This window comes from Plasmodium relictum, assembly GCF_900005765.1.
Source record: "Plasmodium relictum strain SGS1 genome assembly, chromosome: 9".
Classification (NCBI taxonomy): domain Eukaryota; phylum Apicomplexa; class Aconoidasida; order Haemosporida; family Plasmodiidae; genus Plasmodium; species Plasmodium relictum.
Window position 1 is genome coordinate 1,021,876 of NC_041687.1, and position 27,881 is coordinate 1,049,756.

Here is a 27,881-nt window from a genome sequence, read left to right on the forward strand (position 1 = left end):
AAAAGAGATGAGCCAAAGTAATAATATTGTAAAAAAGTAGAAAATCAAAAAGGGTAAAAATTCTTTAAAGGGAAAGATAGTATTTTATTTAAAAAATATATTTATTTGTTCATTTTATTATTTATCTAATTTCTAAATGTTTTCATCAAGTATATAAATCTATAATTAATATTTTAATATAAACTAAAAATATACAAATATATATGTATATATCTAAAGCATATTAATTTAAAATAAAATAAATAATTGCAATTTCATTTGTCTCTTTTTTTTTTTTTTTTTTGAATTATAATTTACTAAATCACACATCTTATTTGAACAGAAAAAAATAGTGCGCCATCATTTGCATGTAAAAAAAAAAAAAAAAAAAAAAACTTTGCTTATTGTTCAGATAATAAATGCTTTAAGATTTTATATATAAACTTTTATGTTATTTATAACAATTTTTTAACTTTATAATTTTCTGTTTTTTTTTCTTTTGTAATTTGTTACTTGTTTCATTTTTCACTTTTCGTTATTTTTTGTTTGTTTCTTTTTTTTTTTTAGTTTTTTTTATTGTTTTTATTTAATATTATTTGTTTCATGGCCATTGTTCTTTGATCTGTGTTATATTTTCTGTTTCTTTGTTCGCTAAAATTTTTTTTTTCATTATATATATTTAACTCTATTTACATAATATAAATGAAACGTTTCGTTTTTCTTTATAAAATATACTTCAATTACTTTTAAAAAACATACATAACTTTTTCCGTTATTTTTTTCTACCTTGAGTTTTATATAAGAAAAAAATAATTTTAATTAAAGGACATTTTCTATATTCACGTATTTTTTAAATGCATATGAATATTTTCTAATAGAAGTTTTAAATAATCAAAGATAAAATGCACAGAGAATTAAAATACCTCTAAAATTTTTATTTTATACAATTTAATATATGTACAATAAATAATAAACGAAATGTTTATAATTTATCTATTTAATCCTAATTTTTTTTTTTTTTTCCATTAAATTATTAGAATTTTTTTACTTTTAAATATCAAATAATTATCAATTTAATATTTAACTGTGTGAGCATAGCTTTTTTAGAAACATTTAAATTAAATAAGAATATTTTATTTGTATTTCCGATATAGGCTTTTATTCATATGAATAAAAAAATAAAAAAAAAAAAAAAATTCAACACACACAATTTTTAAGAATATATAAAATACAAATTCGTTTAAATAAAAATTAAAGAAGTCATGTGAAAAAAAAAAAAAAATTATATATTTATATGTTTGCATAATATACATACATAAAATTAAGGATACAAAATTTAAATAAAAAAAAAAAAATATATTTGGTAAATAATCTTTATTAATATTTGATTTAATTTTCATAGCTATATATAAATTGACATGCAAGTTTTTAATTGAAGAAAAATTATATAATAAATCTCATTTTAGAAATATTTTTTTCATTTATTTTTTCATAATTTTATATTTTTGTTAAATATAAATATATATATATATATATTTATATTTTTATTCAAAAATTTAAATATGGAAGAGTATAGAAATAATAGTGAAGAAAGAAAAAAATCAGAAGATATTTATAAAAAAAAATCAAGTGATTCAAAAAGTAATTTTTTTATTGATTATAAAAACTCTAAGCATGAGTTTACTTTTTTAAAAGAAAACGAAAATAAAAAAAGAGAGATTGATGAAGATAATTTTTATGTTGAAAAAAAAATGAAAGATAATAAAATGACTGATACAATAAATAATAAAGAAAAAAATGAGTCATTTAATGACTTCGATAATATTGATGTTAGTGAATACAAAAATATTATAAGTAATTCATTTAGTTCAGATGAATGTGATGATCACTTAGATGATATAAGTCAAGATGGAGATCTATTTGAAAGTTATAGCAAAAATAAATCAAATATTTTTCATGTACATAGTAATAATGCTAAAGATATATTTGATATGAATTCTCAAAATATATATATCAATAATAAGGAAAATAGTGAAACACATAATTTAAGTAATGAAAAAAAGAAAAATAATCAATGTGAAAATATAAAAATATTTGAAAAAGACGAAAAAATGAAAATAGATGATGTGAATAATGAAAATAATAAAATAAACTTAAATACATATATATATGTTAGATTAAAAACCAACGATTCCACGAATAATATTTATAAATGTAGGATAGATAAAAATATAACAGTAAAAAAATTAAAAAAGTGCTTGAAAAAGATGTTGAATAATGAAAACGAGTACAGGATTATATATAGAGGTAGATTATTAAAAGATATGGAAAATTTGTCAAAGTATAATATAAAATTTAATGATATTATATATGTAATAAAACTTAATAAAAAAAAAAATGGAAATGATGTTGCTTTAGATTCGGGAATCACAAGTTCACAGTTAAGTACAATAAAAGATGAATATAATGATTTAGGAAAATTTTCTGATAATGATAACATATCTAAATTAATTTCTTATATGTTTGATCATAGTGACTTTATTAAATCGATAATGGATTCAAATAAACAACTTCAAAAGTTAAGAGAAAAAAATCCGGATTTAAATCATATGTTAAATGATTCACAAGCTTTAAAACAGTCATTTGAAATGATTAAAAATCCATCCTTAATGAAAGAATTAATGAGAAATACTGATAGAGCAATAAGTAATATTGAAGCTATACCTGGTGGATTTAATACATTGAGAAGAATGTATCATAATATTCAAGAGCCAATGTATTCATCAAGTGATAGGTCAAATGAAAAAAAAATGAATAAAGTTAAGCATTATGATTTAAACTCTTCTTCACCTCCTACGAGTGAAGCTTTTCCAAATCCATGGGCTTCAAAAGAAAAAATTTCTAAGAATCAAAATAACTATAATAATTTGGAAAAATGCTTTCTTATGAATAATAATCCTTTTAATAATAGTAATGATATGCTTAAAATTAATAATAAAAATAACGAATATAATTTGAATAATAATATTTTTAAAAATAATATTATGGATATATTACAGAAGTATCAAGATTCTCCAAATAAATCAAATAAAATAATATACGATAAAAAGAATAATTTAAAGAACAATAAGGTTGAGAATAATAAAAATATTCCCAATAACAAAAATTATCAGAATAATTTAAACTTATTTAATAATGCACTTTTCAATAATAATCTTATAAATAACCTAATGGAACAAAATAAGAAAAATGAAAATGTAAACACTAATAAACCTAACGATTCTAAACAACAAACGACGAATGCAACAAATTTATTAAATCAAATAATATTAAATTTAAATAAAAATTTGAATATAAATAATTCAAGATTTAATATGAATTCATATAATAATGTAAACAACCTGAATATATTTAATTCTCCAAATAATAATGCTAATTCTATTTTTGCTAACATTAGTAATAATAAAAATGATATTATTAACGAAAATGACAATAATGGTGATAATAAGAATGATAATAAGATTGATAATACTACTTTTACGAATAATAATAATGATTCTGGGGAAAATGTTGCTACATTAGATCAAAAAATTTTATATGATTCAATGAATTTTTCAACAGATGATAATAATATACATAATCAAAATATTATGCCGTTTATGAATAAAATTCACAATAAAGATGACAAAAATAAGGGTAAAAAAAACTTTGGTAATTATGAAGATATATTAAATGAAAATGTGAATGTAAATAATGTTAATGAAAGTATAAATACTACTAATGAAAATTATAAAAATGAAAAATCAGTAAATGAAAATAAATCTGATTTAAAAACCAATGATATGAATAATGAAAACTCAAAAGATGAAATTTCTAAGAATTCTAATTTAATTGAAAGTAAGGATAATGAAGGCAATAAAAATTTATGTGATTTAAGTTTAGTTAATCAAATGAATAATATTGACCTAAAAGATATTGCCGAAACTATAAAATTATTAAGATATGGTAATAATAACATGAATGAACAAAATATTTATAAATTATATTCTGAAGAATTGAATTCATTAAAATTAATGGGATTTACAGACACACAAAAATGTATAAAGGCATTAGTTGATACAAAAGGAAATATAGAAAGGGCTATTGATTTATTATTAGACGATATTAATACAAATAAAAATTAGAAATTTTTTTTTTTTTTTTTTTTTGTATAATTCATTTTAAAAAATTATATTTTTAAGATAAGTGTTTAAATAAAATTATTTGTTTTGGAGAACGTAAGTTATTTTTTATTTGACATATACATTATTTTTTTTTCAAAGTAGATATTACACATTTCTATAAAAATTAAAGGATTAACGATTAAGATAATCATTTTAGTGAATCTTATATATGATATCACTTAACATTTTTTCTTAAATGCATAAAATATACCTATTCGAGTACAAAGATAGAAAAAGTATGCATCTGCATTAAAAGAATTTTTTTTAATTTAATTGATTTTGAGATATAATTCCAAAAGTTGATTTTTAAAAGTAAAAAATCCATTAAATTTTATTAATATTTATTTTTTACAAATATAGGGCTTGTTTTTTTCATTTATTTTAAAAAAAAAAAAATTTTTTAAAGAAAGAAAAGCTACATTCATAAATTTGATTTTTCATTATTTGTTCTATTATATTTTATTCATATAAATTTTTATAATTAAGTTTTATGTACTTTTAATTTTTCTAATTTTATAAAATATTTAATATTTTAAAATTGATTTTTATTTTCAGATTAAAAAGATAATATACATGCATAAATATATACATATTTCTTTTTTTAAGACGTTGTTTTTATTATATTTACAAAAGAATTACACTATTTTTTTTATGAAAAGAGCATCCTTATATTTATTAAAAAAAAAATAAACTTAGAATAAATATAGTTTATATAATTATATTATTGAAGTATAAGAAATATAACACTATTAAAAAATAAAGAATTGAGTAAGACTTTTTTTTTCTCATTTTATTTTGAAATTATATCTAAAGAAAAAGTATCATTACTTAAAATAAGTGGTTTTAATTCGTAAGTTTTAAAAATTGCAAACTGTAAAATATTGTTAATTTTTTTTAAGAATTAAAAAAAAAAAAATAGAAAATAATGTGTAATTTTATATCAAATTAAAAATAATGAAAAATACTGAAAAAAAAGGAAATAAAATTTAAAAGTAGAAAAAAAAAAATATTTTTATGATTGAAGACACCAAAAAAAAAAAAAAATCAAAAATCAAAAAAGAGTATAAAAAAAAAAGAAAACAAGTTGCAAAAAAAAATTTTTTTTTTCAAAAGACCTAAGGTTATTATGAATAACATATGTGTATTTAATTTTAAGATATTTCTAAATATTTGAGAATGAAATTTTTTTATAATTAAAAGCGTTAAAAATATGAATTCTTAAGAAATAAAAATAAAAAAGAATTATTTAATTACTTTTGTAATTATACAAGGTGTTTTAAAATAGGAGATGATGTATTAAAAAAAATATTAAATTAATTTGATTTTATAACATATATAGATAAAATTAATTACTGTTTATTTTATGGTAAATCATCTCCTTTATAATAATGAAATGTTTATTCCTTTGCATAATTACAAAAATGATATAGATTTTATTGAATTAAAAAGTTATATAAAATATTAATTTTTAATTTAATAATTTTTCATTACATTAATGTATTACTCATTTTATAAAATAATTTTTATTTTATTTTATTTTTTTTTTTTTGAGAAAGTGTAACATAACAAATTGGAACAAAATTATTTTATGATAATGGGATATATATATTATGTTTGATTAAACTTGCATGAAAGGATATGATTTAAATACTGATATTGAAAACCAATCCATTTGCAACATTCATTTGGACACCTGACTTTAATATTACAGTGAAATTTATATAATAATGCCATTGCACCTTTTGAATTTTTATCGATTTTAATAATTCTCTCAGAAAAGGATAAAGAACAGTTAGGACATTTTATATTTTCTTGATTTTCTTCATTCATAATATAACTTCTTAAACAATCAGAGCAGCATGAAGCGTAACAACAAGGAAATAATCTAGGTTCATATGATAAATTGGTTTTACAAATAGAACAAATAAATTCTTCTACATTTATAATAAGAATAGAAGAAGGTATTTTAAAGGTAGTTTCTTTTTCTCTTTTTGAGTAAGAATCTTTTTTTGCCCAAGTGGCTCTAACTCTACTGCCTCTAATTCTAACTAAACCTGAAGTAGTTGCATTTAAAGTTCTTTGTGCTTCTAAATTGGTAGCGAAACGAACAAATGCATATCCTGATGTTGCTGTCCATTCTTTATTAGGATGTCTTGATTGTTTATCACATACAACCATAGTTAAATCAACGTTTCCAAATTTACTGAAAACTGCCATTAAATCTTTTCTTGTAGTATTAGGTGGAACATTAACTATTAATGTAAATTTAGCTAAAGAATTTCTACTTTTACTATCTGTATCTTTGGAGTTTGTTTCTTCAATATTATCATGGCTATTAATATTATTATTATTTACTGAGTAATCAAAATATTTCATTATATCCTCATATTTGTCGTTTTTTTCGTCTATAAAATTATCTGAAAAAAAGTAATCATCATAAAATTTATTTTTAAAATTAAATTTGCTATTTGTATATGAATTTATGAAATCATCATTTTTACTGCTCAAACTTGAAAGTATATTATTATATGAATTCAAATCTTCAGATATAAATAATTTCTCATTAGATATATGTTTGTTGTGATTGATATTATATATATCCATTATATCTTTATCTAAATTTTTATCACTTAAATCTTTTGAATTCATTTTGTTATCTAAAAATATGTTTTCATCTGTATTATCCATAAATATCAATTTCTTTTTATTCATTGTCTCAGGGTTACTTAAATTATCTATTACAGTAAAAGAATTATAATTTTCATTATTCATAATAGACGAATTGTTATTTCCTTTATCATTTAACAATTCCGATATATATAAATTTTTATTGCTTTTTAATGTTCTTTTAGTACTTATTTTATCTATACTGCTTAACTTGTCAAAGTTCTCATTATTATTATATATACTATTCAGCATTTTCTCTTGTATAAAAATGTTATTATTTTCTTTACAATTTTGATAATTATTATAATTAGATCCCCCATCTATATTGAGTTCTACACATTCATTAGTTTTATTAAAAGGAAAATTATTATACAAAATATTTTCTTTTAACAAATTTTTTTCTAAAAGTTTAAAATTTACTTTGCTTATCATCAAATTATTTTCATGCTCATAAGTATAATTATTTTTATGTTCATTATCATATTCACTAAAGTTAACGGATGCTTCACTGCAATTGTTAGTATTATTTATTATTACACCACTTAAATATTTAAAATTTTCTTCTATATTAGAATTAAAAATTTTGTTATCTCTCTCTTTTTCAAAAAATAGAATTTCGTTGCTTTTTAAATCATAAAAATAATTTTCATCAAAGCTTTCCATTTCCTTTGTTTCGTTCATATCCGTAATTGTATTATCAAATGTATTGTTAAAGTAATTTTGTTCTGAAAGTTTGTTCACTGTTGTATCGGAAATATTATAAGAATTTTTATTTACTTTTTTCAAATTAATAAATGGAAGTTTAATTTTACTTATGTCACTTTCAATAATTTCCTCATCTCTCTTATTTGATTTCATGCAATTATTTATGTTATTTTTGTCAATATAATTTGAATTTTCGTTTTCCACTTTTTCAAAGAATTCCTTTAAGTTATTTTTAAATGAAGAATCTTTTATATTACGGGATACATTTATTAAATTATCACTCATTTTAAAGTTAAAATTATCATTACTATCTTTATTTATACTCTGTTCATTTGTTATTTTTTCTGTAGCATTAAAAAGAATACTATTTTTGTTGCAATTAAATTTAAATTTATTATTTTTAGGAATATTTTCACTATTATTAATACTTAATACTTCATTTTCATGTTTCTCCAGTAATACGTTGTAATTATTATAATTACCATTATTATTCTCACCAATGTCAACTTTATTATTATAACTGTCTTCATTATTATTAATATTATAACTTCCTTCATCTTTATTACTATTATTATAATTATTTTTATTCTCATTATTAGCAACATTATTATTATAAATGTCTTCATCAACAGTAACATTTACTACATTTTCATCAAATGTATCACTTATATTATTATTAGTTATATTTTTAATAAGCTTATTCTCAATATCTTGATTAGTATTTACTAATTTTTTTTCTTTTTTCTTTTCCATTGTATCTTTCACATTAATTTTTTTGATATTATTATTATTATTATTTTTCATATTTTCGGATACCTTAATCATGTTATTATATACATTATTACTTATACTAAATGAATTAATTTGTACTTCATCAGAATTTTGTTCGTTTATTTTTTCAAAGTAAGGTAATAATTTTACTTTACTATTAATTGGAATATTTTCATATATGTTGTTCTCATTACATAGGTTATGTTTAATTTCATTTTTTTCAAATGTATACAAATTTAATTTATTTGTATCAGGGCATACTGATAAATATTTTTGTTCATCATCATTTTTCGTATTACTTACTAAAATATTATTTTCGTTATTTTTATCTTTTTCTTGACTAAAAAGATATGTCTCCCCATTTATATTTTGTTCAGTTATTTTATTATCATATATTATACTGCATGGCTTTAAATTAAGTAAAGAAGAATTACTTTTAAAATCTTTGTTTGTTTTATAATTATTACCTAATTCTTTTAAAGCATTTAATATATAATCATTCTCACTGTAACTTGTAGATGAAAAATTAATGTTGTAATTATTAATATTATTTGAATTTAACATATTTGAAAGAGAATTAGTTGAACATCTATGAGAGTCTGCTTCTGTCGAAACACTAAGTATTTTCAACCTATTACAGTGTTTCATATTTTTATCAAAAAATGCACTATTATCTAAAGAATTTTTATTTAGATTATTATTTGTTGAAAATATATCATTATTACGTTCTTTACCCTGCATTTTTTGTAAACTTTAATTAAAAAAATAAAACAAACTCAAAACAAATAAAAGGTTGGAACATAAAAAAAAATTTATTCGAAAATTATTCAATTTTCTCTTAATATTCAATAGAGTTAAAAGAAAATTTGCAAGCATGCCTTTATAATATTAATTCGTCTTTATTTTATTATAAAAAATATGATATTCCTGGTGTATTTGAATTAACAAAAAAAAAAAAAAAAAAGGAATCCCAAAAAACATATATATTATAAAATTAAATATTAAAATAATAAATTACTTTGAAAAATTAAAAGTTGTCTAGAATAAATTTTTTTTTTTTATAAATTGATAAAATAATGTTTAAATATATTTGCTAAAACAAAAAAAAAAAAAGTGAAATAAAATAAACATATGTAGTAAACAATTTATAAATTAATATTATATTGTGAAAAACGAAAAAAAAAATAAAACAAAATAAAAGGCTGGACATAAGCAAACATTATTATAGAAAAGTAGAAAGGATTTATATTAAAAATTAAAATATGTACATATGTAAAAATAATGCATTGAATTAAATAAAAGAATCAATAAAAAAATAAAATAAAACAGCTGAAAATTTTAATAATTTCTAAAATGTCTATTATAAATGAAGTAAGGAAAATTCTATATATCATGAGTGAAAAAAAGAAAAATAGGTTAATAAATATATGAATCTAATGAAGAAAAAAAAAATTATAAAGATATATATCTAATATTAAAATAATTATCCTTTTTATTTTTTATTAGATTTTTTTTGTCATTATTTCGTTAATTTATCTTTCAAAAAAGTTAAAAGACATGAAATAATAAAAATAAATATAACAAAGTATCATATCATGTGAAACAAATAGAATGTATTGAGATTTTTATTATAGTGTAAATAAGAAAAAAAAAAAAAAAATCAAAATGGTTTGAATTTAATTAAACATATATACTTTAAAATATCTTTTCTAAATATATATATTACACAAAAAAAAAATAATAATGAGGGGAAAAAAAAAGTAGATCTAGTTGAAAACAAAACAGAATAGACAACATAAAAAAAAAAAAAAAAAAAAAAAAGACTTAAAAATGGGGCATTATAATATTACAAGAATATAATAAAGACATAAACATAAATATAAAAAGAAGTATTATATAAATAAAAAATTAATGAAATTATATACTTATATATGCACACATAAAGAATAATATTAGTACGTTAAAAATTCTATTAAAAAATTTTTTTTTCATTAATTAAAAGAGATACTAAACAACATCAAATAAAATTCCACATTGTGCACACATTAATTTCATCAAATAAAAAACAATATATTTTTTTAATAACAGAAAAAAAAAAAATAATAAAATAGAAGATTTTAATTATGCTGTACAATGATATGCAACTATATATATTAAAATGAACTTTTTATTTTATATTTTTAAATAAAATTAAAATTAAATAATTGTTTTTGTAGACTTTCATTAATGAATAGTTGAAGGCAGATTAAATAAAAAATAATAATTTCACCTTACTTTAATTAAATGTATCATTTCTGTATATTTTTTTAAAAATAAAATAAGAAATATACTTACATCCATTTTAATTGTTTATATGTAATTATAAAAATCAAAATTGTTAGTATTTTTTACTAATCTAATAATTTACAAACTATAACCAAGTAATTTTAATTAATCATACAAAAGGAAAAAAAATAAAAGTCATTTATATTTACATATATATATATATAACCAAAAAAAAAAAAAAAAATTAAAAGTACTACACAAAATTAATAAGCATGTATAAGATTTTAATTTATGTAATTTTTTTTAGATTTAATTATAGTTAAAGATGTTTTATAAATATATATATCTTAACAAAAAATAAATCAACAAAAAAAAAAAATGTTTAGTAGTGTCGTTTGCTCATGTAATTAATGTTGAAAAGAGGAGCAAACAAAAAAATTTTACATGCTCTCAAAAATGTTGTTAATCTTATTTTTAATTAAGAAACATTTTACTTTATTTTGAGGAAAAATAAAAATATACTAATATATTTCAAGATATTTACAAAATTAAATTCTTTTTTTAAGGTAAGAACTCAGATATATATTTTAAAAAAATGTATTTAAAAAAAAAAAAAAAGATGAAAAGAAAGATTCTAGATATAATTAATTATATGATATTAAAAAAAAAAGAAAGTATTTCATTATAAATAAACAAAATAATTACACTTGTAATATTATAGAATTAAGGGAAACTATATTTTTATTTTTAAACTTTCATAAACTAATTTGTGAATAACTTATTGCAATAAAAAGTATAAAAAATAATAAAAACATTTGGAACATTTTATTCTTTTGTGAACTAAAAAAAAATTAAAATAAAAGATACATTTTGGGGATTGAAAATGAATAAATAGAAATAAAAATAATGTATTAAATGATTAGATTTTTTTTCAAAATGTAAAATCTTTTTATAGATATTTATATTGTACTAAAAAAATATTATGAACAGTTCATAAATTTATAAGATTTTATCTAAAACACAAAGGGAATTCCAAGATTTTTATAAAAAATTCCTATTTTTTTATTAATTGCTTTCTTTATTTTATTTGTTATAACAAAAAAATACTAAAGCATATATACATCTAAACACTTAGAATAAAAACAAATAAATAAAAAATAGCTAAATGCGAAATAGATACTTTTAATGAGCATGTAAAATTAATAAAAAAAAGTGAACGATCTTAAATTTTCAAAAACATTTAGTGGCACATGCGATTATTACACTTTCATAATCCACTAAGAAACCTGTTTAATTAAAAAAAAAAAAAAAAAAAATTAATAATAAACTTATAATGTAGAAAGTTTAATCATTTTTATTATGAATTTTTTATATTTTTGTAATTGTGTTTCAAACGAATTTTATTTTTTTTATATTTACTTCTAGTAATAGAAAATATATTTCTCTATTCGTTTAAAATTATAGGATTGCACAAAATATATTTTTTATTCCATTTTTATAATTATTATCTATATTGTGATATTTTAGAATATTATTTTCGCTTAGATATCATCAAGAAATTACATTTTAAATCCTACAGCTTTGAAAATTAATATTGTGATTTATTTATAATTTACATCAATTTATATTTTTAATACCATTATTTCTAAATAAATTCCTTTATATAGCTACCTAAAGGTAATGGTATTTATATTTTTTTCAATATATCTTTATATGAAAATTCACTGAAATTTCATTTATACAATTTTTGAAGATTATATTTATACATATGTATAATATATTTTTTAAAAGGAAGACTATAAATTTAAATAATAAATAATTTACAATTTAATAATTTATGTGAATAATTTAAAGAAAATTTCATATCAAAAAAGAAAACATTTATGGAAAAAATTAATTTAATAGTAGTTTTGAACTAATATATTTATTTTATTTTTTTTAATAAAAGTGTAATCTTATAAAATTGAAAAATATAGTTATAATAAAACATTTTTTTAAATAAAAATTTATATTCATAAACTAAAACTTTATGTTAAATAAATAAGTGAACAAATAGATGAAAAAAAAAATGAAATATGAATATAAAATATTTATAGGGTTCAAAATTTTCAGAAAATGTGCCACTAAACAACAAAAAAAAATGTGTGCTATAAATGATTTACAATATGAAGTATAGAAAAAAAAATTATGTATGAACATTACAAATTCGTAAGATTTTCTTTAGTATTATTTAACATTTGTTTCTAAAGAGCAATGCATTATTTAAAAAAAATATAACACATGGAATATAATATATTTAAAAAGATGTGTAGAGAGATGTGTGCACATTTCTTTTTAATGAATTATCCTTAAAAAAAAATTTTGGGATATTATATAATATTTAGAAATTAGAGAATTATTATTAGAATTGAAAGACAATTTTTTTTATAAAAATCTAATTGTAACACCAATTGTTCTTAATTTCCAGATAAATTTATGGTACTCATTTTCAGAGAAAATAGAATCATATAACGTTAACATTTATATTTTTTATCTTTTAAAATTTTATTTTATTTTATTTTTTCATATTTTTAAAACAAAATGCATCTATATTGCTAATTATTTTGTTAAATATTTAATTAGTATAATAATTTTGAATGAAAAAAAAAAATAAAATAAAATAAAATGAGCAAGCAAAGTAAAATATATTTAAAAAATGTTGCACATATAATTGAAAAGGAAAGCACATTCGACATTTTTAATAATTTATTGAATAATCTATCCCGCGAAATTTTCAAATAATTAAAAGAGTAAATTAAATAAACTTTTAGTTATACAAATTCAATAAAAATTAAAATTTGTTTTTATTTGAACAAAGCTAATTAAGTGAAACTACATTGAACAAAATATAATTAAAGAAAATCTTATATTAAAAGGAAAATAAAAATTTTATGATTTTTAATTATGAAAAATTATTTTATAAAATAATAAATAGCAAAAACTTGTGTATAATTTTAATATATAGTATTAAATAAGTAGGGATTAATGAGAAAAAAAAAAAATTAAATAAATCCATGTAATAAAATAATTTAAAAAAATAAAATAAAATAACATTTAAAAATTATGTGAAATATATACATATATAATAAAATCAAATATAAGAATTTATATGATAAAACATGTAGTAATATCGAATTTCCCATATGTGTTGATAGAAGTAAAAGATATAAATAAAAAAAAAAAAAAATTATAAAAAATAAAAAATTATTAATTAAAAAATTTTGAAAAAATGAAATAAATATGAATTACAGTAATGAATGTTTTTCAAACTTAGATAAAAATAATGAAAATACACTATTGGAACAAATAAAATTAAAAAGTATATATAAAGACAGGGAAAAAAAAGAAATAATTCAGAAAACACGTTTAACGACATTTGAAGAGACTAGTTGTAAAACAGAAAAAAAGGAAATAAATCATAAAAAAATTATTAATAATTATGATAATGTTTTAAATAGTGAAAATAACAGTTCTTCTAATAAGAAAGATAATAGTGTAAAAGAAGAAAAAAATTTCAGTAAAATTAATGATGAAAATAGTATTAACACAATGATAGAAAAAATAATACAAGATGAAAATAAACAAATTGATTTAAAAATGACTGATGAAAATAAAAATTTTTATAATAATGTCTTAAATAATAAACTAAATAGTAATTTATTTACACAATTAAAAAAAGAGATTATTCAAATAAAAATTAAGAAAGAACAAGAAAAAAATAACAATAGCATTAATATTTATAATAATGTTTTAAGTGAAATTAATGATAAAAAAGAAACTTCAAATGAAGAAGTTAATATTAACAAAGAATTAAAAAAAAATGACTTTTTTTCTCTTACTCATGAAAGTAAGGATATAGAAGAAAATAAAGAATTATATATGTTAAAGGATGAAATAAAAAGAATTGGAGAAAATGATATTATTTTAAATAAAATTTACATGAAATCATTAAATTTAAATAATAAGAGTAATGTAAATGATACATTAAAACAAAAACCGGGTAAAAGATCAATAGGAATAAAAAGTTTACATTCATCCTTATTTAAAGAATCTATTTTTGAAAAAATATTTGAAAACCATTATGAACTAAAAAAATTTGATTTCCTAAAAGATAAAAATACTTATTTAAAGCTATTTGAATCAACAAAAAGTGGTATTAAAAAAAAAAGCTCTTTTTTAAAAAGAATTAATAGGGAATGTAATGATAGAGATGAGATAAAAATATTTGATGAAAATACATATAAAAATATATTTATAGTTATGAAAAAATTAAAAATATCTATGCAAGATTTGCATTATATCCTTTATAACATGAAAGAAAATAAAATATTTCAAGAAGAATTTGAATATATTGAAAATTTAATACCAAATGATAAATATATAAATGAATTAAAAAATCTACAAAATAAATCAAATTGGAGAGAAATTGAATTAAAGTTAAGAAACACAGAAAAGATATTACTGCCTATATGTAATATTAGTAGAATAAAAAATAGAATCAGAATTTTTAAATTTCATTACACTATTGAAAAATTAAAAAATAAACTACTCGAAATATTTAGTTTATTTGATAAAGTATGTTATGAATTAAAAAATAGCAAATTATTAATAGAAATATTTCAAGCAATTTTGATGTGGGTAAATTTCGTAAATAATGGTGATACGGAACATTTGGAAATTAAAAGTTTTGATTTGATTCATTTAAGCAAATTAAAATATTTTAAAACAACAGGAGGTAAATTTAATGCTTTAGATTATATTATAGTTAATATGATCTCTTTTAATTCGATAAGTAATATTAACGATATAATATATTTGCGTGAAATATTAAAAAAAATACATATAATAAAAGGTTGTGAAATAGTAGAAGAAATAAATTATATTGAGAAAGAAATAAATCACATAAATGAAGAAATAAAAAATTATAAAAATGAGTATTCCAATGTAATCGTTGTTTTAATGAAAATAATAGATAAAAGTAATAATATACTGAAGAAAATAAATAGTTCTTTAAAAAATTCCAAAGAAAATATATTATCACTTTCTTCGTATTATGGATTAGAGAAAACTCTATTAAATAAAGATATAATGAAATTTCCATCATCTGAGTTATTATTTAAAGAATTGTTTGTTTTCATTGATGATGTTTACAATATAATGAATGAAATTATTCGAAACCCAATTAAAATGAATATTTTATTAATAGATGAAAAAAGGAAATTAGGAAATTTTAAAAATATTGAATTTTATAAAGATAAAAAAATTTATCATAGTTCAACATTTTAAAAAAAACGATTTTGCTTTTTTTTTTTTTTAATCATTTTAAAATGTTAAAAGAAATAATATATTAAAACTCTTTAAAGTAGTCTGGAATATTTTTATTTTAAAGATTATATTATCCTTATTTATATATCTATCTATCTTTTAAATACTTAATTATTTCAATTTTATTTGATTAAATTATGAATATTAGCATTAGGGACATATTCCCTTTATTTTTGGTAAAAATGCAATGTTTTAATTTTCTTTTTTTGGTAATAATACTTTAGTTTTTTTTTAATTTACTAGTCGCTAATTGTTTATAATATATAGAATTACACATATTTTTAATTTAATTTTTTAAATAAATTTTAGTATTCTGTAAAGATATTTATCACTTGAATTTTTTCTTATTTGGTAAAATAAAATATTAAATATTTGTTTATCTTCTTAATAATTCTTAAAACATCTATAGGTTGTAACAAAAATGAATGTGAAAATATTTATAATAAGAAAATCTTACTATTCTCTTTTCTTTTTTTTATTATATGATAATGTAAAAAATTGATAAATAATTATTTTCTTGCTTAGGAAACCAAGTTTTTAATTTATATATGAAAAAAAAAAAAAAATACATATATGTGTAATTTCAAGTTAAATAGAAAAAATGTTTGAATGAAAATGCATTAGTCTCTTATTAAATAGGTGTTTTAAATATTAAAAATATAAAATAAAGTAAAATAAATAAATAACAGTAAAATACTTAAGTTTATTATAAATAATATAGAATGAATTTATTTCATAAATAAATTTTTATATAAATTATTTATATCGTAAATTATTTTTATATGCAATTTAATATTTCAATATATCAAAGAATTAATGTTCTTATAAAAAAAATATATATATACATATAAAATAGAGCAATTTAATTATAATTGAGAATTCATTATGAATAAAATAAAATAAAAAAAAAAAACATATAAATAAGGTATATTAAAATTCATAGAAGCAAAAACTTTATTTCTCTATGCTTTCATTACAAATAATTATCATTTCACAGGAATGTATACATTTAAATGCTTGTTATATTTAAATTTTTTTACTTTTCTACATATATAAAGTTTATATAATTTTTATTATATTTTTTTAATTTTATAACTCTGATTTCTGAATATGAGATTTATGTAATTAAAATACTTTGTATAGAATATGCAATGCTATAAATATGAATTATTTTAGCATATAAAGCATATATCTGTAATTGTTTTCTAATACGGTGTACTTTAAATTATTAAATTATAAATTTGAAATATAAATTTTTACAGCATTATTTTCTATTTATTTAGTTATAAACGTATATTTTTTACCTTATCAAGAAATGTGTATTTTTAATTAATTATTTATAATTTCATTTTATTATTTTTTTTTAAAATAATTTTAGTTTTGTTCCTCTTTGCGTTCTTCAGGAGATAATTTAATGAGATCATCAATTCTTAAAATAGTAATTGTTGCTTCTGTTGCAAATCTAATAGACTTAATCTTACTAATCATAGCTTCTAATACTCCATTTTTTAAATTATTAGCTACCTTTCCATTAACTAAATCTAATCCATACCATTTATAATCTTTTGAATCTTCTGTATTCATTACTTGAGATTTTGTATGATACGCACGTAATTTACAAACTAAATCAATAGAATCATATGAAGCATTTAAAGCTAAAATTTTAGGTATTACTAATAATGATTCAGCAAATTCTGCAATAGCTAGCTGCTCTCTTGAGCCTAATGTTTTTGCAAAATCTTCGAGGTAAACTGACAGGGCAACTTCAACACAGCCTCCACCTACTACTACATAATTACTTTCTAATGCTCTACTGACTGAGCACAAGGAATCATGAATAGATCTTTTCATTTCATCTAAAACAAAGTCATTAGCTCCTCTTAATAATATTGTGTTACATTTAGATGTTTTACATCCCTTAAAAAAAATAAGATCCCAATCCCCAACTTTTTCTTCATATACTTCATCACAGTATCCTAAAGACGATGCTTCAAATTTTTCTGTTCCATCAATAGATGATAATGTCAGACGTATTTGTCCATTTGTCAATTTTGCTATTCTTCTTAAATCATCCTTATTTACTCTTCTAACTGCTATAGCTCCAGCTTCTACGAAATATTTAAGTGGCATGTCATCTATACCTTGAGTAGTTAATATAACATTTGCACCTGATTCTAATATTTTATTAACTCTTTCTTTTGTTATATCTTTTTCTCTCTGTCTTATCTTTTCTAATTCGGTTGGATCATTTATATTTACTTGAACTCCTAAATGTAATCTATATTGTTTCAAAGGAAAATCCAGAAATGCGATTTTAGCATTTTTAATAGCAGATGGCATTGATTGTGATGCTCTACCACTCATAATTGCATAACCATCAATTAACTTTGAATCTAATGAGCTCATTCCATGTACTTTTATAACATTAACTGATGAAACTGGATATTTTACTTTACCTGCCTCGTTAATAATTTTCACAGATTGTATGGCATTAGCTACCATTTTGGCAAAATATTCGGATTCGTAACTAATAAATTTGGAAGATAAGGTAGTTTTTGCTATATTTATAATTACATCTTTTCCTAAATTATTTACTTTTTCACTTAATTTCTCCTTTATATATTTAACTGATTCTTTCATTGCTAATTTATAACCGCAAATAACTGTAGTTGGGTGAATATCCATTTTAATTAATTCATTTCCTCTCCTTAACAATTCAGAAGCCAATAAAACTACTGAAGTAGTTCCATCTCCAACTTCTTGATCTTGCAATTCGGATAAATTTACTAAAATTTTGGCAGCAGGATGTTGAACTTCTAATTGTTTTAAAATTGTTGCACCGTCATTTGTTATTGTAACATCTCCTATATTATCCACTAACATTTTATCTAATCCTTGTGGCCCTAAACTAGATTTCAATATATTTGACAAAGCTTGAACAGCAGTAACTAAAAAAAAAAATATATATACACATTGTATAAGATATATTACATACATAAATTATTACAAAAAATTCGTTAAGGAAAATATTCTACTAGAGATATACAATATCAAATAAATATTATGAAATTCTACATAAAAAAAAATAAATTATTAAGCATATATATATCAATAATAAAAAATTTTCTTTTTTCCTTTTTTACCATTCGCTGTTCTTACATCTTGGCCACTTTCTCTATTTCCATATATACTTAAAGACATTTTTACTTTACTACTTTTATTTCTTTATTATTTTAGTTTTTTTCAATATATTAGTTTAAATTTCTTTTTTTTTTATTGATTGTATATTATTTTACTAATATATTTTTCTTCATATATTTCTATTAATATATTTTTTTAATTTTAATAATATATATTTATTTATATATTTTTAATAGTATATCCTTATTTTTATATTTTAAGTATTCTTTTATACTCATATATGTATTTTTATTTATTTTTAACAGCAAGGTTTTATTGTATGTTTTTATATATATATATAAAATAAAAAAGATATAAAAAAAATTCAGTTTTTTTTTTTTTTTTAATTTATCTAAACAAAAAATTAATATAAATTTAGTGTAATATTATTTTTATGTTTTCTTTTAGGATGTTTTTATATTTTTTTTAATATTAATATATATATGTAAAAATACATATATAGTTTTAATATATTTTTTTTTTTTTTCATATATTTTTATACTTTAATATATTTATACATATTAAATGAAAAACAATATCTACATGAAAACAAAATTATTTTTTCTCTTTTTTTCTCATTTTGATATTTGTTGTTTCATTTCGTAGTGCATTTGAAGAACATTCATTTGGCATTATTTGAAAATTTTTTATCTCTTAAATGATTATAATTTCCGTTAAAAATATAGTTTTTTTTTTTATTCCTTTTTTCTTTTTTCTTTTTTTCTTTTATTTTTTTGTACGAAAAATCCTTTTAAAGTATATATTATCCAGTGAACATGATAAATGTGAAAATGCATATTTTTCATATGCATTTCGAAGATAGTTGAATTTTTTTATTTTTTTTTACTTTTAAGCCAGTTTTATTAGTAAAGAATAAAAGAAATGCTTAATTTTTTTTATAATAAAAGGATTCTCTAAATATGATATTAATATTTTAAAATTTATTTAAATTAAAAAGATTTCTTAAAATTGCGTTTATTATAAAATGCTGAGCACTTTTAAATGTATAATAATATATATGCAAAGCCATATATATGTATTTTTTTTTTGCATCCTATTACTTTATAAATGAAAATTTCAATAGTTTACCTTATTTTTAATTTGTTTTTAAGTTATTTTGAAAAATATATTATATATATTTTGATAATAAATAAATATTAGAATTTCTTAAGGTTATATATAGAAAATTAATATTAATTGATGGATATTGAAGAATATGAAAATAATAAAATAGTAGTTGTAGACTTTTAATTTTTCTTAAAGTTCATAAAAAATAAAAGTTTCTAAATACAATGTAAAAATTAAAGATTATATCTTATTAAAAAAAACTTTTAGTATATTAAATATATAAAATTTCTTTTTTTATGCTATTTTTTTCAAATATATGTAAATGTATTATCAATTAAGATTTATGCAAAAATAAAAAAGAATACATATAATCCTTATAGATAAAAATAAATAAATATAAAAAGGTATTAAAGTAATATACCTGTAATGCTTATTATTTACATAACATTTTATAAGGACAAGATACGATATCATAAAAATATGCGAATATGCAAATATGCAAATATGAAAATATAAACATTTATTTTATTTTTTCCTTAAACTTCAGTTATGAATTATTATATATGAGCATCTGTCTTTATAATTTATATTATATATAGTTTCTAGATATTTAAAATTTTTATAACATACATAATAAGAAGACTGTTTTTATTGCAATTTATATTACCATTAGAAAATAGTTAAATTTTTTAATGTTATGGCAAGTACATATTTCCTTTTTTACTTTTTTTTTTAAAATTTTTTTTTAAAATTTCCAAAAAATAATATTTATAAAAAAAAGAGAAAAAACAGCTAGTTTCATTGTCTTTTTTTTATTTTGTAAAATTAAAAAAATATATATAAAATTTAGAAAAAAGTAAAATTCAGACATAATTAAAAATTTGTTAGCTCGTAGAAGGCTATTAAAAATTTTTGGCTTATGATAAAACTTTTTTTTTTAAATATAGTTAACTTAAATTTCCGTTTGTAACAAATTTACATAAACATTTTAAAGTGTTTAACTTAATCATAATATGCATTTTAAGAGATAATAAAAATATTAAAAAAGCTTGAAATCTTCGAATTTTTTTATTTTATATTAATAATTTATAAAAATGACTAAAAAGTAAAAAAATAATTAAGTTTAAATACAAAAAAAGAGAAAAAAAAAAAAAAAATTTGATATATAACTTAAAACATTAAAGATTATTTAAATCTTTGTTTACCAAAAAAAAAAAAAAAATTCAATTTAGTTTTATAATCTTTTAAATATATTTTTATTATTAAAAATCTCTTATTTTTTAATTAGATAATATACACATATTAAATTTAGAAGTTTTGCATAAAATTGAAATATGTTATATTGAAGAGTTATAAAAATAAAGAATAAAAATTTAAAATGAATAAAAAAGTGAAATCAGTATCTATTTATATTTTATTTGAAAAAAAAAAAAAAAAATAAATATATAAAGGATATATATATCTTAAAAATAAAAAATTATAATAAAGTGATGATATATATCACTATATTAAAAAAATGTAAACAGTACTTATATTAACATATAAATATATATATATTAATTTTTGAAAAAAAAATAAAATACATATATATATATATATATATATATATATTTTTGTTTTAAAAACATAATTATATATTTATATATATTTTCTTAACATATAAATGTTAAAATGGATATGAATTTCGGTTTTTGTGATGATACATTCTTTGAGCAAGGGAATAAATCAACAGATAAAGAGATAGAAGAAATAAAAAAAAATGAGTCAATAGAAACAATAACAAAAAACAAAGAAATAGAAGAAGAAAAAGCATTACCCAAAGAATTATGTGTACCTGTTACTATTAAATTATTATTAAATAAAATGAAGAATAGTGAAGAATTTAAAATTCACGATTTTCAAATTAGCGGTATTATTGTATTTGGAAAAGTGTGTAAAATTAAGGAATTAGCTAGTGCAATTATCTTTGAAATTTGTGATTACACAGGTAATATTGAAGCAAAATATAATAAAGACGCAAAAAATGAAAAAGTTCAAAATCATATAGAAAATATAAAAGTAAATGATCATATTAAAGTAGTTGGTGTTGTTTATTCTCCTGAAAGTAAAAGTGAATCTATACAAATTAGCGTTTCATATATAAACAAAGTAGATGATTGGCTCTCTTATTTTTCATATTTCACCTCTGATGTAATATATTGTTACTTAAAACTATTAAAATTAAAAAATATTTACACTCCTAATGGAATTAACAATGAGGAAAAGCCGTGGTCTCATATAACTTTAGATTCTTACTATAACCATTTAGATGACATTGATACTGATATTATAAAATATTTACATACAAGAGATGAGAAATATGCAAATCAGCAAGATATTTTTAATAATCTTCAAAAATATCATTCAGAAATTAATATAAAAAAATCATTAACAAAACTTATTGAGCAGTACGATTTAGCTCAATATGAAGATATCATAAGTATACCATAAAGTGATAATAATAAAATAAAATAAATAAGTAAAGAAAAAAATAATGTAAGAAAAAAAGACATCCATAAAATGAAGTGATAAGTAGAAATCTCAAAAAAAAGAAGAAAAAAAAATGTATAATATATAAATGAAAATTGAAACATACGAAAGTAAAAAAATAAATAAAAATATAAATATCAAAAGTAAAAACATTTCTAAAATAGAAATATATTTACTTATTGATAACCAAATATTTGTCAATTATTATTTTATTTTTTTTTTTTTCTCAAATCTTTTTATAAAAATTATTTTATTATTTATTTGAAACAGTAATTTTAAATAACAATATATAACTTTATTTTTATTTTTATGATTTTTTTTTTATTCGTATATTTTAATGTAAAATTAAAATATATTTTCTCAATATTTAGTTTTTAAAAAGTGCGTTTTTTTTTTTTTTTTTAAATAAAATTGTATATTTTCTTTAGAACTATATTTTATTATTTATTATTTCTAAAGAAATTAAAAAAGAGTTTACAATAAATGATTTTGACAAATTAAAGAATTATATTTAAAAAGTATGTGTGAATATATATGGAAATGTGTATAAATATAATTATTAAAAAAAATACTATAAAAATTATGCATTTTTTTTTTAAGTTATATACTTAAAATTTTATTTTATTATTTCAAAGACTATTGCTTTTAGGCACATAAAACTTTGTATATATTATACATGATAATTATCTAAGGCATTTTTTTTTTTTCTGATAATATAGTTTGATAAAAAAAGTAACATACTCCGGTAAAAACAACTACTATACTAATAACAAAATAAATAGAAAAATATTTATCATTATCTGTGATAAATGGGAAATTAAAAAAATATAAAACTAATAGAGTAATAGGAGTAGACGATTTTAAAATTAAAAAACATTCTGCAGAAGAGTAATTGCTGTAAAATGAAGTGACACTTATATTAAATAATGAATTTATAATTATATAAAGAGCATAAACAACGAATGCATATTTACAACTTTGATTATTTTCAGTTACATATCCTGAAAAACACTTGAGGCTATCCTTTATATATAATAAATATGACACATTTTGATTTTTATTAAATAACAACTGAAAATATATAATTAATGGTAGCAAAATAATTTGAATAAAAGAAACATTAAATGATAATAATATAACACTTATTTTATTATCTGTATTATTATATCCTTTATTTGCTTTTAGGTTTTCTTTATAAGGAAAATTATTTTCTGTTTTTTTATCTTTTGAATTATATGTAAATTTTGACGAATGAAATTTATAGAAAATGTTATCATCACAATAATTACATGTATCATTTATATCTGTTGATAGAATTCCTGTTTTTTTATCACTATTTAATGTATTTAATTTGTTTGAATATTTAACTTGGCTTTCTTCATTTATAAAAAAAATATTTTCAATATTATTTGAGATATATTCATTTTTTTTGTTTACTTCTATGTCTGTATCTGAGAAATACATATTTTTAATTGCTTCTTTTTCTTTGCCAAGGCAACTATTTTCTATTTTATTTTTTTCCATTTTTTTTTTATTAATTTGCTTTTTTCCATTGATTTGTATTGATGCAAGTTTATTATTGTTCATATCATAATAATTTTTCTGTGACCCTAAATCTGATATATCACATGAATTATCTATTTCCATGCACTCCTTTCTTATGGAATCCTTGATCATTTGTCGTTTTTTTATATATTCAGAAAAAAATAATTCTCTCAATATTCCACCAAAAGAAGTTAAAAAAATAGATAAAATGCAAAAAATAATAGATAGTATTAAGCCAAATGGTGCTGCACACACAGGTTCATTGCAAAGATGAAAATTATTAAAATAATTATAATCATATACATAATTTAAATTTATATAAAAAGTTAAATTCATATAATAATTAACAACATTTTGCTTTAATGTACTTATAGTTTCTTTATATATAAATGGTACATAAAAAAAAAGGAAGCCTACTAAAACAATTATAACAGAAATTACATGATGGATATTATATTTCCTTTTTAAAACTAAGTATGATAATATAATTGAGAAAATAAAATTTAATTGATTTAACAATAACAGTATCGTTAAAGGAATAGCTAACTGTGATACAAAATATAGAGTATTGGATATAATATCAAGTAAAGCTATCATAATAACATACTTATAAGCTCCCATATTTTCCCATCTACTTTTTATAGTAGTAAACTTTTTGTGTTCTGTATATTTATCATTATTCTTATTATGTTTTATTCCTTGAATTTTTTTTTTTTGAAAAACACTTTTGATTTCGTTGGAGAAATTTTTTTTCTCATAAAATTTATAATTTCCTATAATTTCTTTTAATTCTTGTTCATCAAATGAATTTACTTCCTGATCTGAGATTTCTTCATTAATATAATCATAATTGCTGCAGGTTTTTAGGGATGCTTTCTTATTGTTATTGTTAATCAAAAAACTTTCACTCCTATTTTTATTTAAACAAAATTTTTTTACTTTCTGATTATTCTCCAAAGAATAGTTGCTGCAACTATTATATAAGTTGCACTTCTCTTTGTCTAAAGTATTTTCATTTTTACTAGATAAATTATTACAATTAAAATTCATGACATTTGTATCTTCCGTCAATAATGGTTCATATATTTTTTTTTTGTGTATATAATAAAATTTCAAAAGTTTTTTTTTTTTTTTTTCTGAGTTTTTAGATTTGGTATCAATTGCATAATTATTCCCTGAGTCTTCTTCATTTTTATTGTTTTTATTTTTTGATTTAAAAAAATTATTTATACATGGATATATATAGCACCAATGAATCTTTTTTATATATTTTGATTTACTATAAATAATGCATAAAATTAAATAAATCGTTACATATGCTATAGCATTATATGAAGCAGTTAAACTGTCAAAATTTTTGAGAACTCTATTTCTCATTCTACCACAAATATTGTTACTAACCCCTAAAAAAACAACTAAACATCCATTACATAAAATCAAAAAAAATTTCTTTTTTTTGCTAACATTTGATGAATTATTTAATATACTTTTACTATCTGAATTTTTTTCTAATATATCATTATTGTTAAAAAAATCATTATCTATATAAATATTATTTAAATCATTCTTACTTCTAAAATTATCATTTCTTTCATTTATGCTACTAAAAACTTTTAATTTTTTATTTTTCTTCATAAAACTATTATTCATATTATTTAAATTATATTTTTCATTTTCCATTATCATGTAAATCTTTTTATGATTCTCTTTTTCCCTTTTTTTTTTTATTTCATTGAATTGTTTTTCCTTAGATATTCCTCTCTGAAATTTATATATATCTCTTTTTTTTTTTAAAAAATTTTCATCACATATTATTTTTCTATAATCTATAAATTTTGATATATCATTATCATCTTTTATTTTATTTTCTATTTTAAAATTTTCTTTGTTTCCATACTCAAATTCCCATTTTTCACATCCAATTATTTTTTTTTGAGAGTTAATTTTTTTTTTTTTCTCAATACATTCTCTTTTTTCCTCAACTTTTTTCTTTCCTTCTTTAACAGTGTTTTTTGTTTCTTGCATATATATTTTTTCTTCTCCAGCATGCATTTTTTTTTCCTTTGCATTATTTTTCTGTACTTCGATATCTTGTACATCTATCATATTCTTTTTTTTTTCACTTGAATTGCCACTTATTCCATTACTATTTTCACTTTCATTTAATAATTTTTTTTTGTTTTCATGTTTTTCTTCTTCATTATTATTAACTTTTACAAAAGATAAGTCTTCTTTATTATTTGAATTACTTACATCATTTTTAACATTTGCAACTTCACATCTCTCAACTAGTTCTGAATTTTTTGAATTATCCACATCCATTTTATTTTCTACCTTTAAATTAAAAAAAAAATTCTTTTCTTAATTATAAAGAAATAAATTAAAATATTTTTTTTTTGTAGATATTGATATTCAAAATTTTACGAGATTTATCTTATTTTGCTCAATAAAAATAAACTAATTCTTTTAAAAAATAGTGATTTTTAACCACAGATCATAAAATCTATCAAAGTTTATTTTTGTATTAAAAAAAAAAAAATATTAAAAGATAATGTAAAACACAATACAATTATTAAAAGCATTCTCCAAATATATTTAGAAAAAAAAAGTATAAAAAAGGAAAATTGATAAATCCCCTCGTGTTGTAAAGAAATATGCTAAAATAATGCTTTATATTAAGAATAAAAAATGTTTTAAAATATTATTTTCATTCTTGATTTCTTTTTAAATAGTTTTAAAATGATTTTAAAGTATATAAAGCTTTACAACATGCTAAAATGTTTTTATTAAAAAATTGATAATTAAGATGTCATAAAAAAAAATTAAACGCAACTCTTTTCCTTATACATATATATATATATATATTTTTACCAGCTCTTTCATTAATTATATGTTAATAATATTTTTTTTTTAATTATAAAAAAAAAAAAAGTGCATACTCTCTAAATTGAAAAAGGATGATTAATTTACAGAAAATATGAAAATGCGTAATTCTAATAATAGCATATTTTTTAAAGGAAAATTTTTCATAAATATAATTTTTTAGAAAAAAAAAAAGGAAACAATCAGTATCTTACATTAAATACCCTAGATCTAATAAAAAAAAATTTTTATTTTTATAAAATTATAAAAAAAAAAAAATATATATATATATACTTATTTTTTCACATTACTCCATAGCATTGAATCTACGTGGAAATAAATTTTTATAACACTATTTTATATTTATATAGTCTTAATCATTCTCTAATAAATTATTTTTCTTTATTATTTTATTTACACACTATTTTATTATATATTAAATAAAAAATTGATACTGGTTTTTTAAATTTAGTTTTAAATTTATAATTAAAATAAAAGAAAAAAAGGAAATTTGAATAATCTATAAAATAATGTAATGATATGTTATCTTTATGAAAAGAATCATATAAAAATTTTAATCAATATTAATTTTTTAAAAGAAAATTATACATGTACAAAAGGGAACTTAGTATACAACATAGCCCAACTTTTTTCTTTTTTTACAAGTTGCAACTTTAATATATTTCTCAAAAAAAAATTATAGAAATACAGAAAAATGACTTT

General features: G+C 18.3%; 6 protein-coding genes across 6 annotated transcripts; 3 read left to right on the forward strand and 3 right to left on the reverse strand.

Annotated features, from left to right (window-relative positions):
* Positions 1-1,541: 1,541 nt before the first annotated feature.
* On the forward strand, positions 1,542-4,163 carry PRELSG_0929400 (ubiquitin-like protein, putative; the record flags this gene model as incomplete). Its single annotated transcript, XM_028676736.1, has 1 exon — positions 1,542-4,163. One exon carries the CDS (start codon positions 1,542-1,544, stop codon positions 4,161-4,163), a length of 2,622 nt encoding a protein of 873 aa, XP_028533195.1.
* A 1,647-nt stretch (positions 4,164-5,810) lies between these two features.
* PRELSG_0929500 (conserved Plasmodium protein, unknown function) lies at positions 5,811-9,086 on the reverse strand (the record flags this gene model as incomplete). The annotated part of the gene is made up of 1 exon (XM_028676737.1): positions 5,811-9,086. One exon carries the CDS (start codon positions 9,084-9,086, stop codon positions 5,811-5,813), a length of 3,276 nt encoding a protein of 1,091 aa, XP_028533196.1.
* A 4,803-nt stretch (positions 9,087-13,889) lies between these two features.
* Positions 13,890-15,935, forward strand: PRELSG_0929600 (formin 2, putative; the record flags this gene model as incomplete). Its single annotated transcript, XM_028676738.1, has 1 exon — positions 13,890-15,935. The coding sequence occupies one exon, from the start codon at positions 13,890-13,892 to the stop codon at positions 15,933-15,935; it is 2,046 nt and encodes a 681-aa protein (XP_028533197.1).
* A 1,413-nt stretch (positions 15,936-17,348) lies between these two features.
* Positions 17,349-19,175, reverse strand: TCP1 (T-complex protein 1 subunit alpha, putative; the record flags this gene model as incomplete). The annotated part of the gene is made up of 2 exons (XM_028676739.1): positions 17,349-18,922; positions 19,118-19,175. The coding sequence occupies 2 exons, from the start codon at positions 19,173-19,175 to the stop codon at positions 17,349-17,351; spliced, it is 1,632 nt and encodes a 543-aa protein (XP_028533198.1).
* A 2,718-nt stretch (positions 19,176-21,893) lies between these two features.
* Positions 21,894-22,712, forward strand: PRELSG_0929800 (nucleic acid binding protein, putative; the record flags this gene model as incomplete). The annotated part of the gene is made up of 1 exon (XM_028676740.1): positions 21,894-22,712. The coding sequence occupies one exon, from the start codon at positions 21,894-21,896 to the stop codon at positions 22,710-22,712; it is 819 nt and encodes a 272-aa protein (XP_028533199.1).
* A 726-nt stretch (positions 22,713-23,438) lies between these two features.
* On the reverse strand, positions 23,439-26,618 carry PRELSG_0929900 (conserved Plasmodium protein, unknown function; the record flags this gene model as incomplete). Its single annotated transcript, XM_028676741.1, has 1 exon — positions 23,439-26,618. One exon carries the CDS (start codon positions 26,616-26,618, stop codon positions 23,439-23,441), a length of 3,180 nt encoding a protein of 1,059 aa, XP_028533200.1.
* Between the last annotated feature and the right edge of the window lie 1,263 nt (positions 26,619-27,881).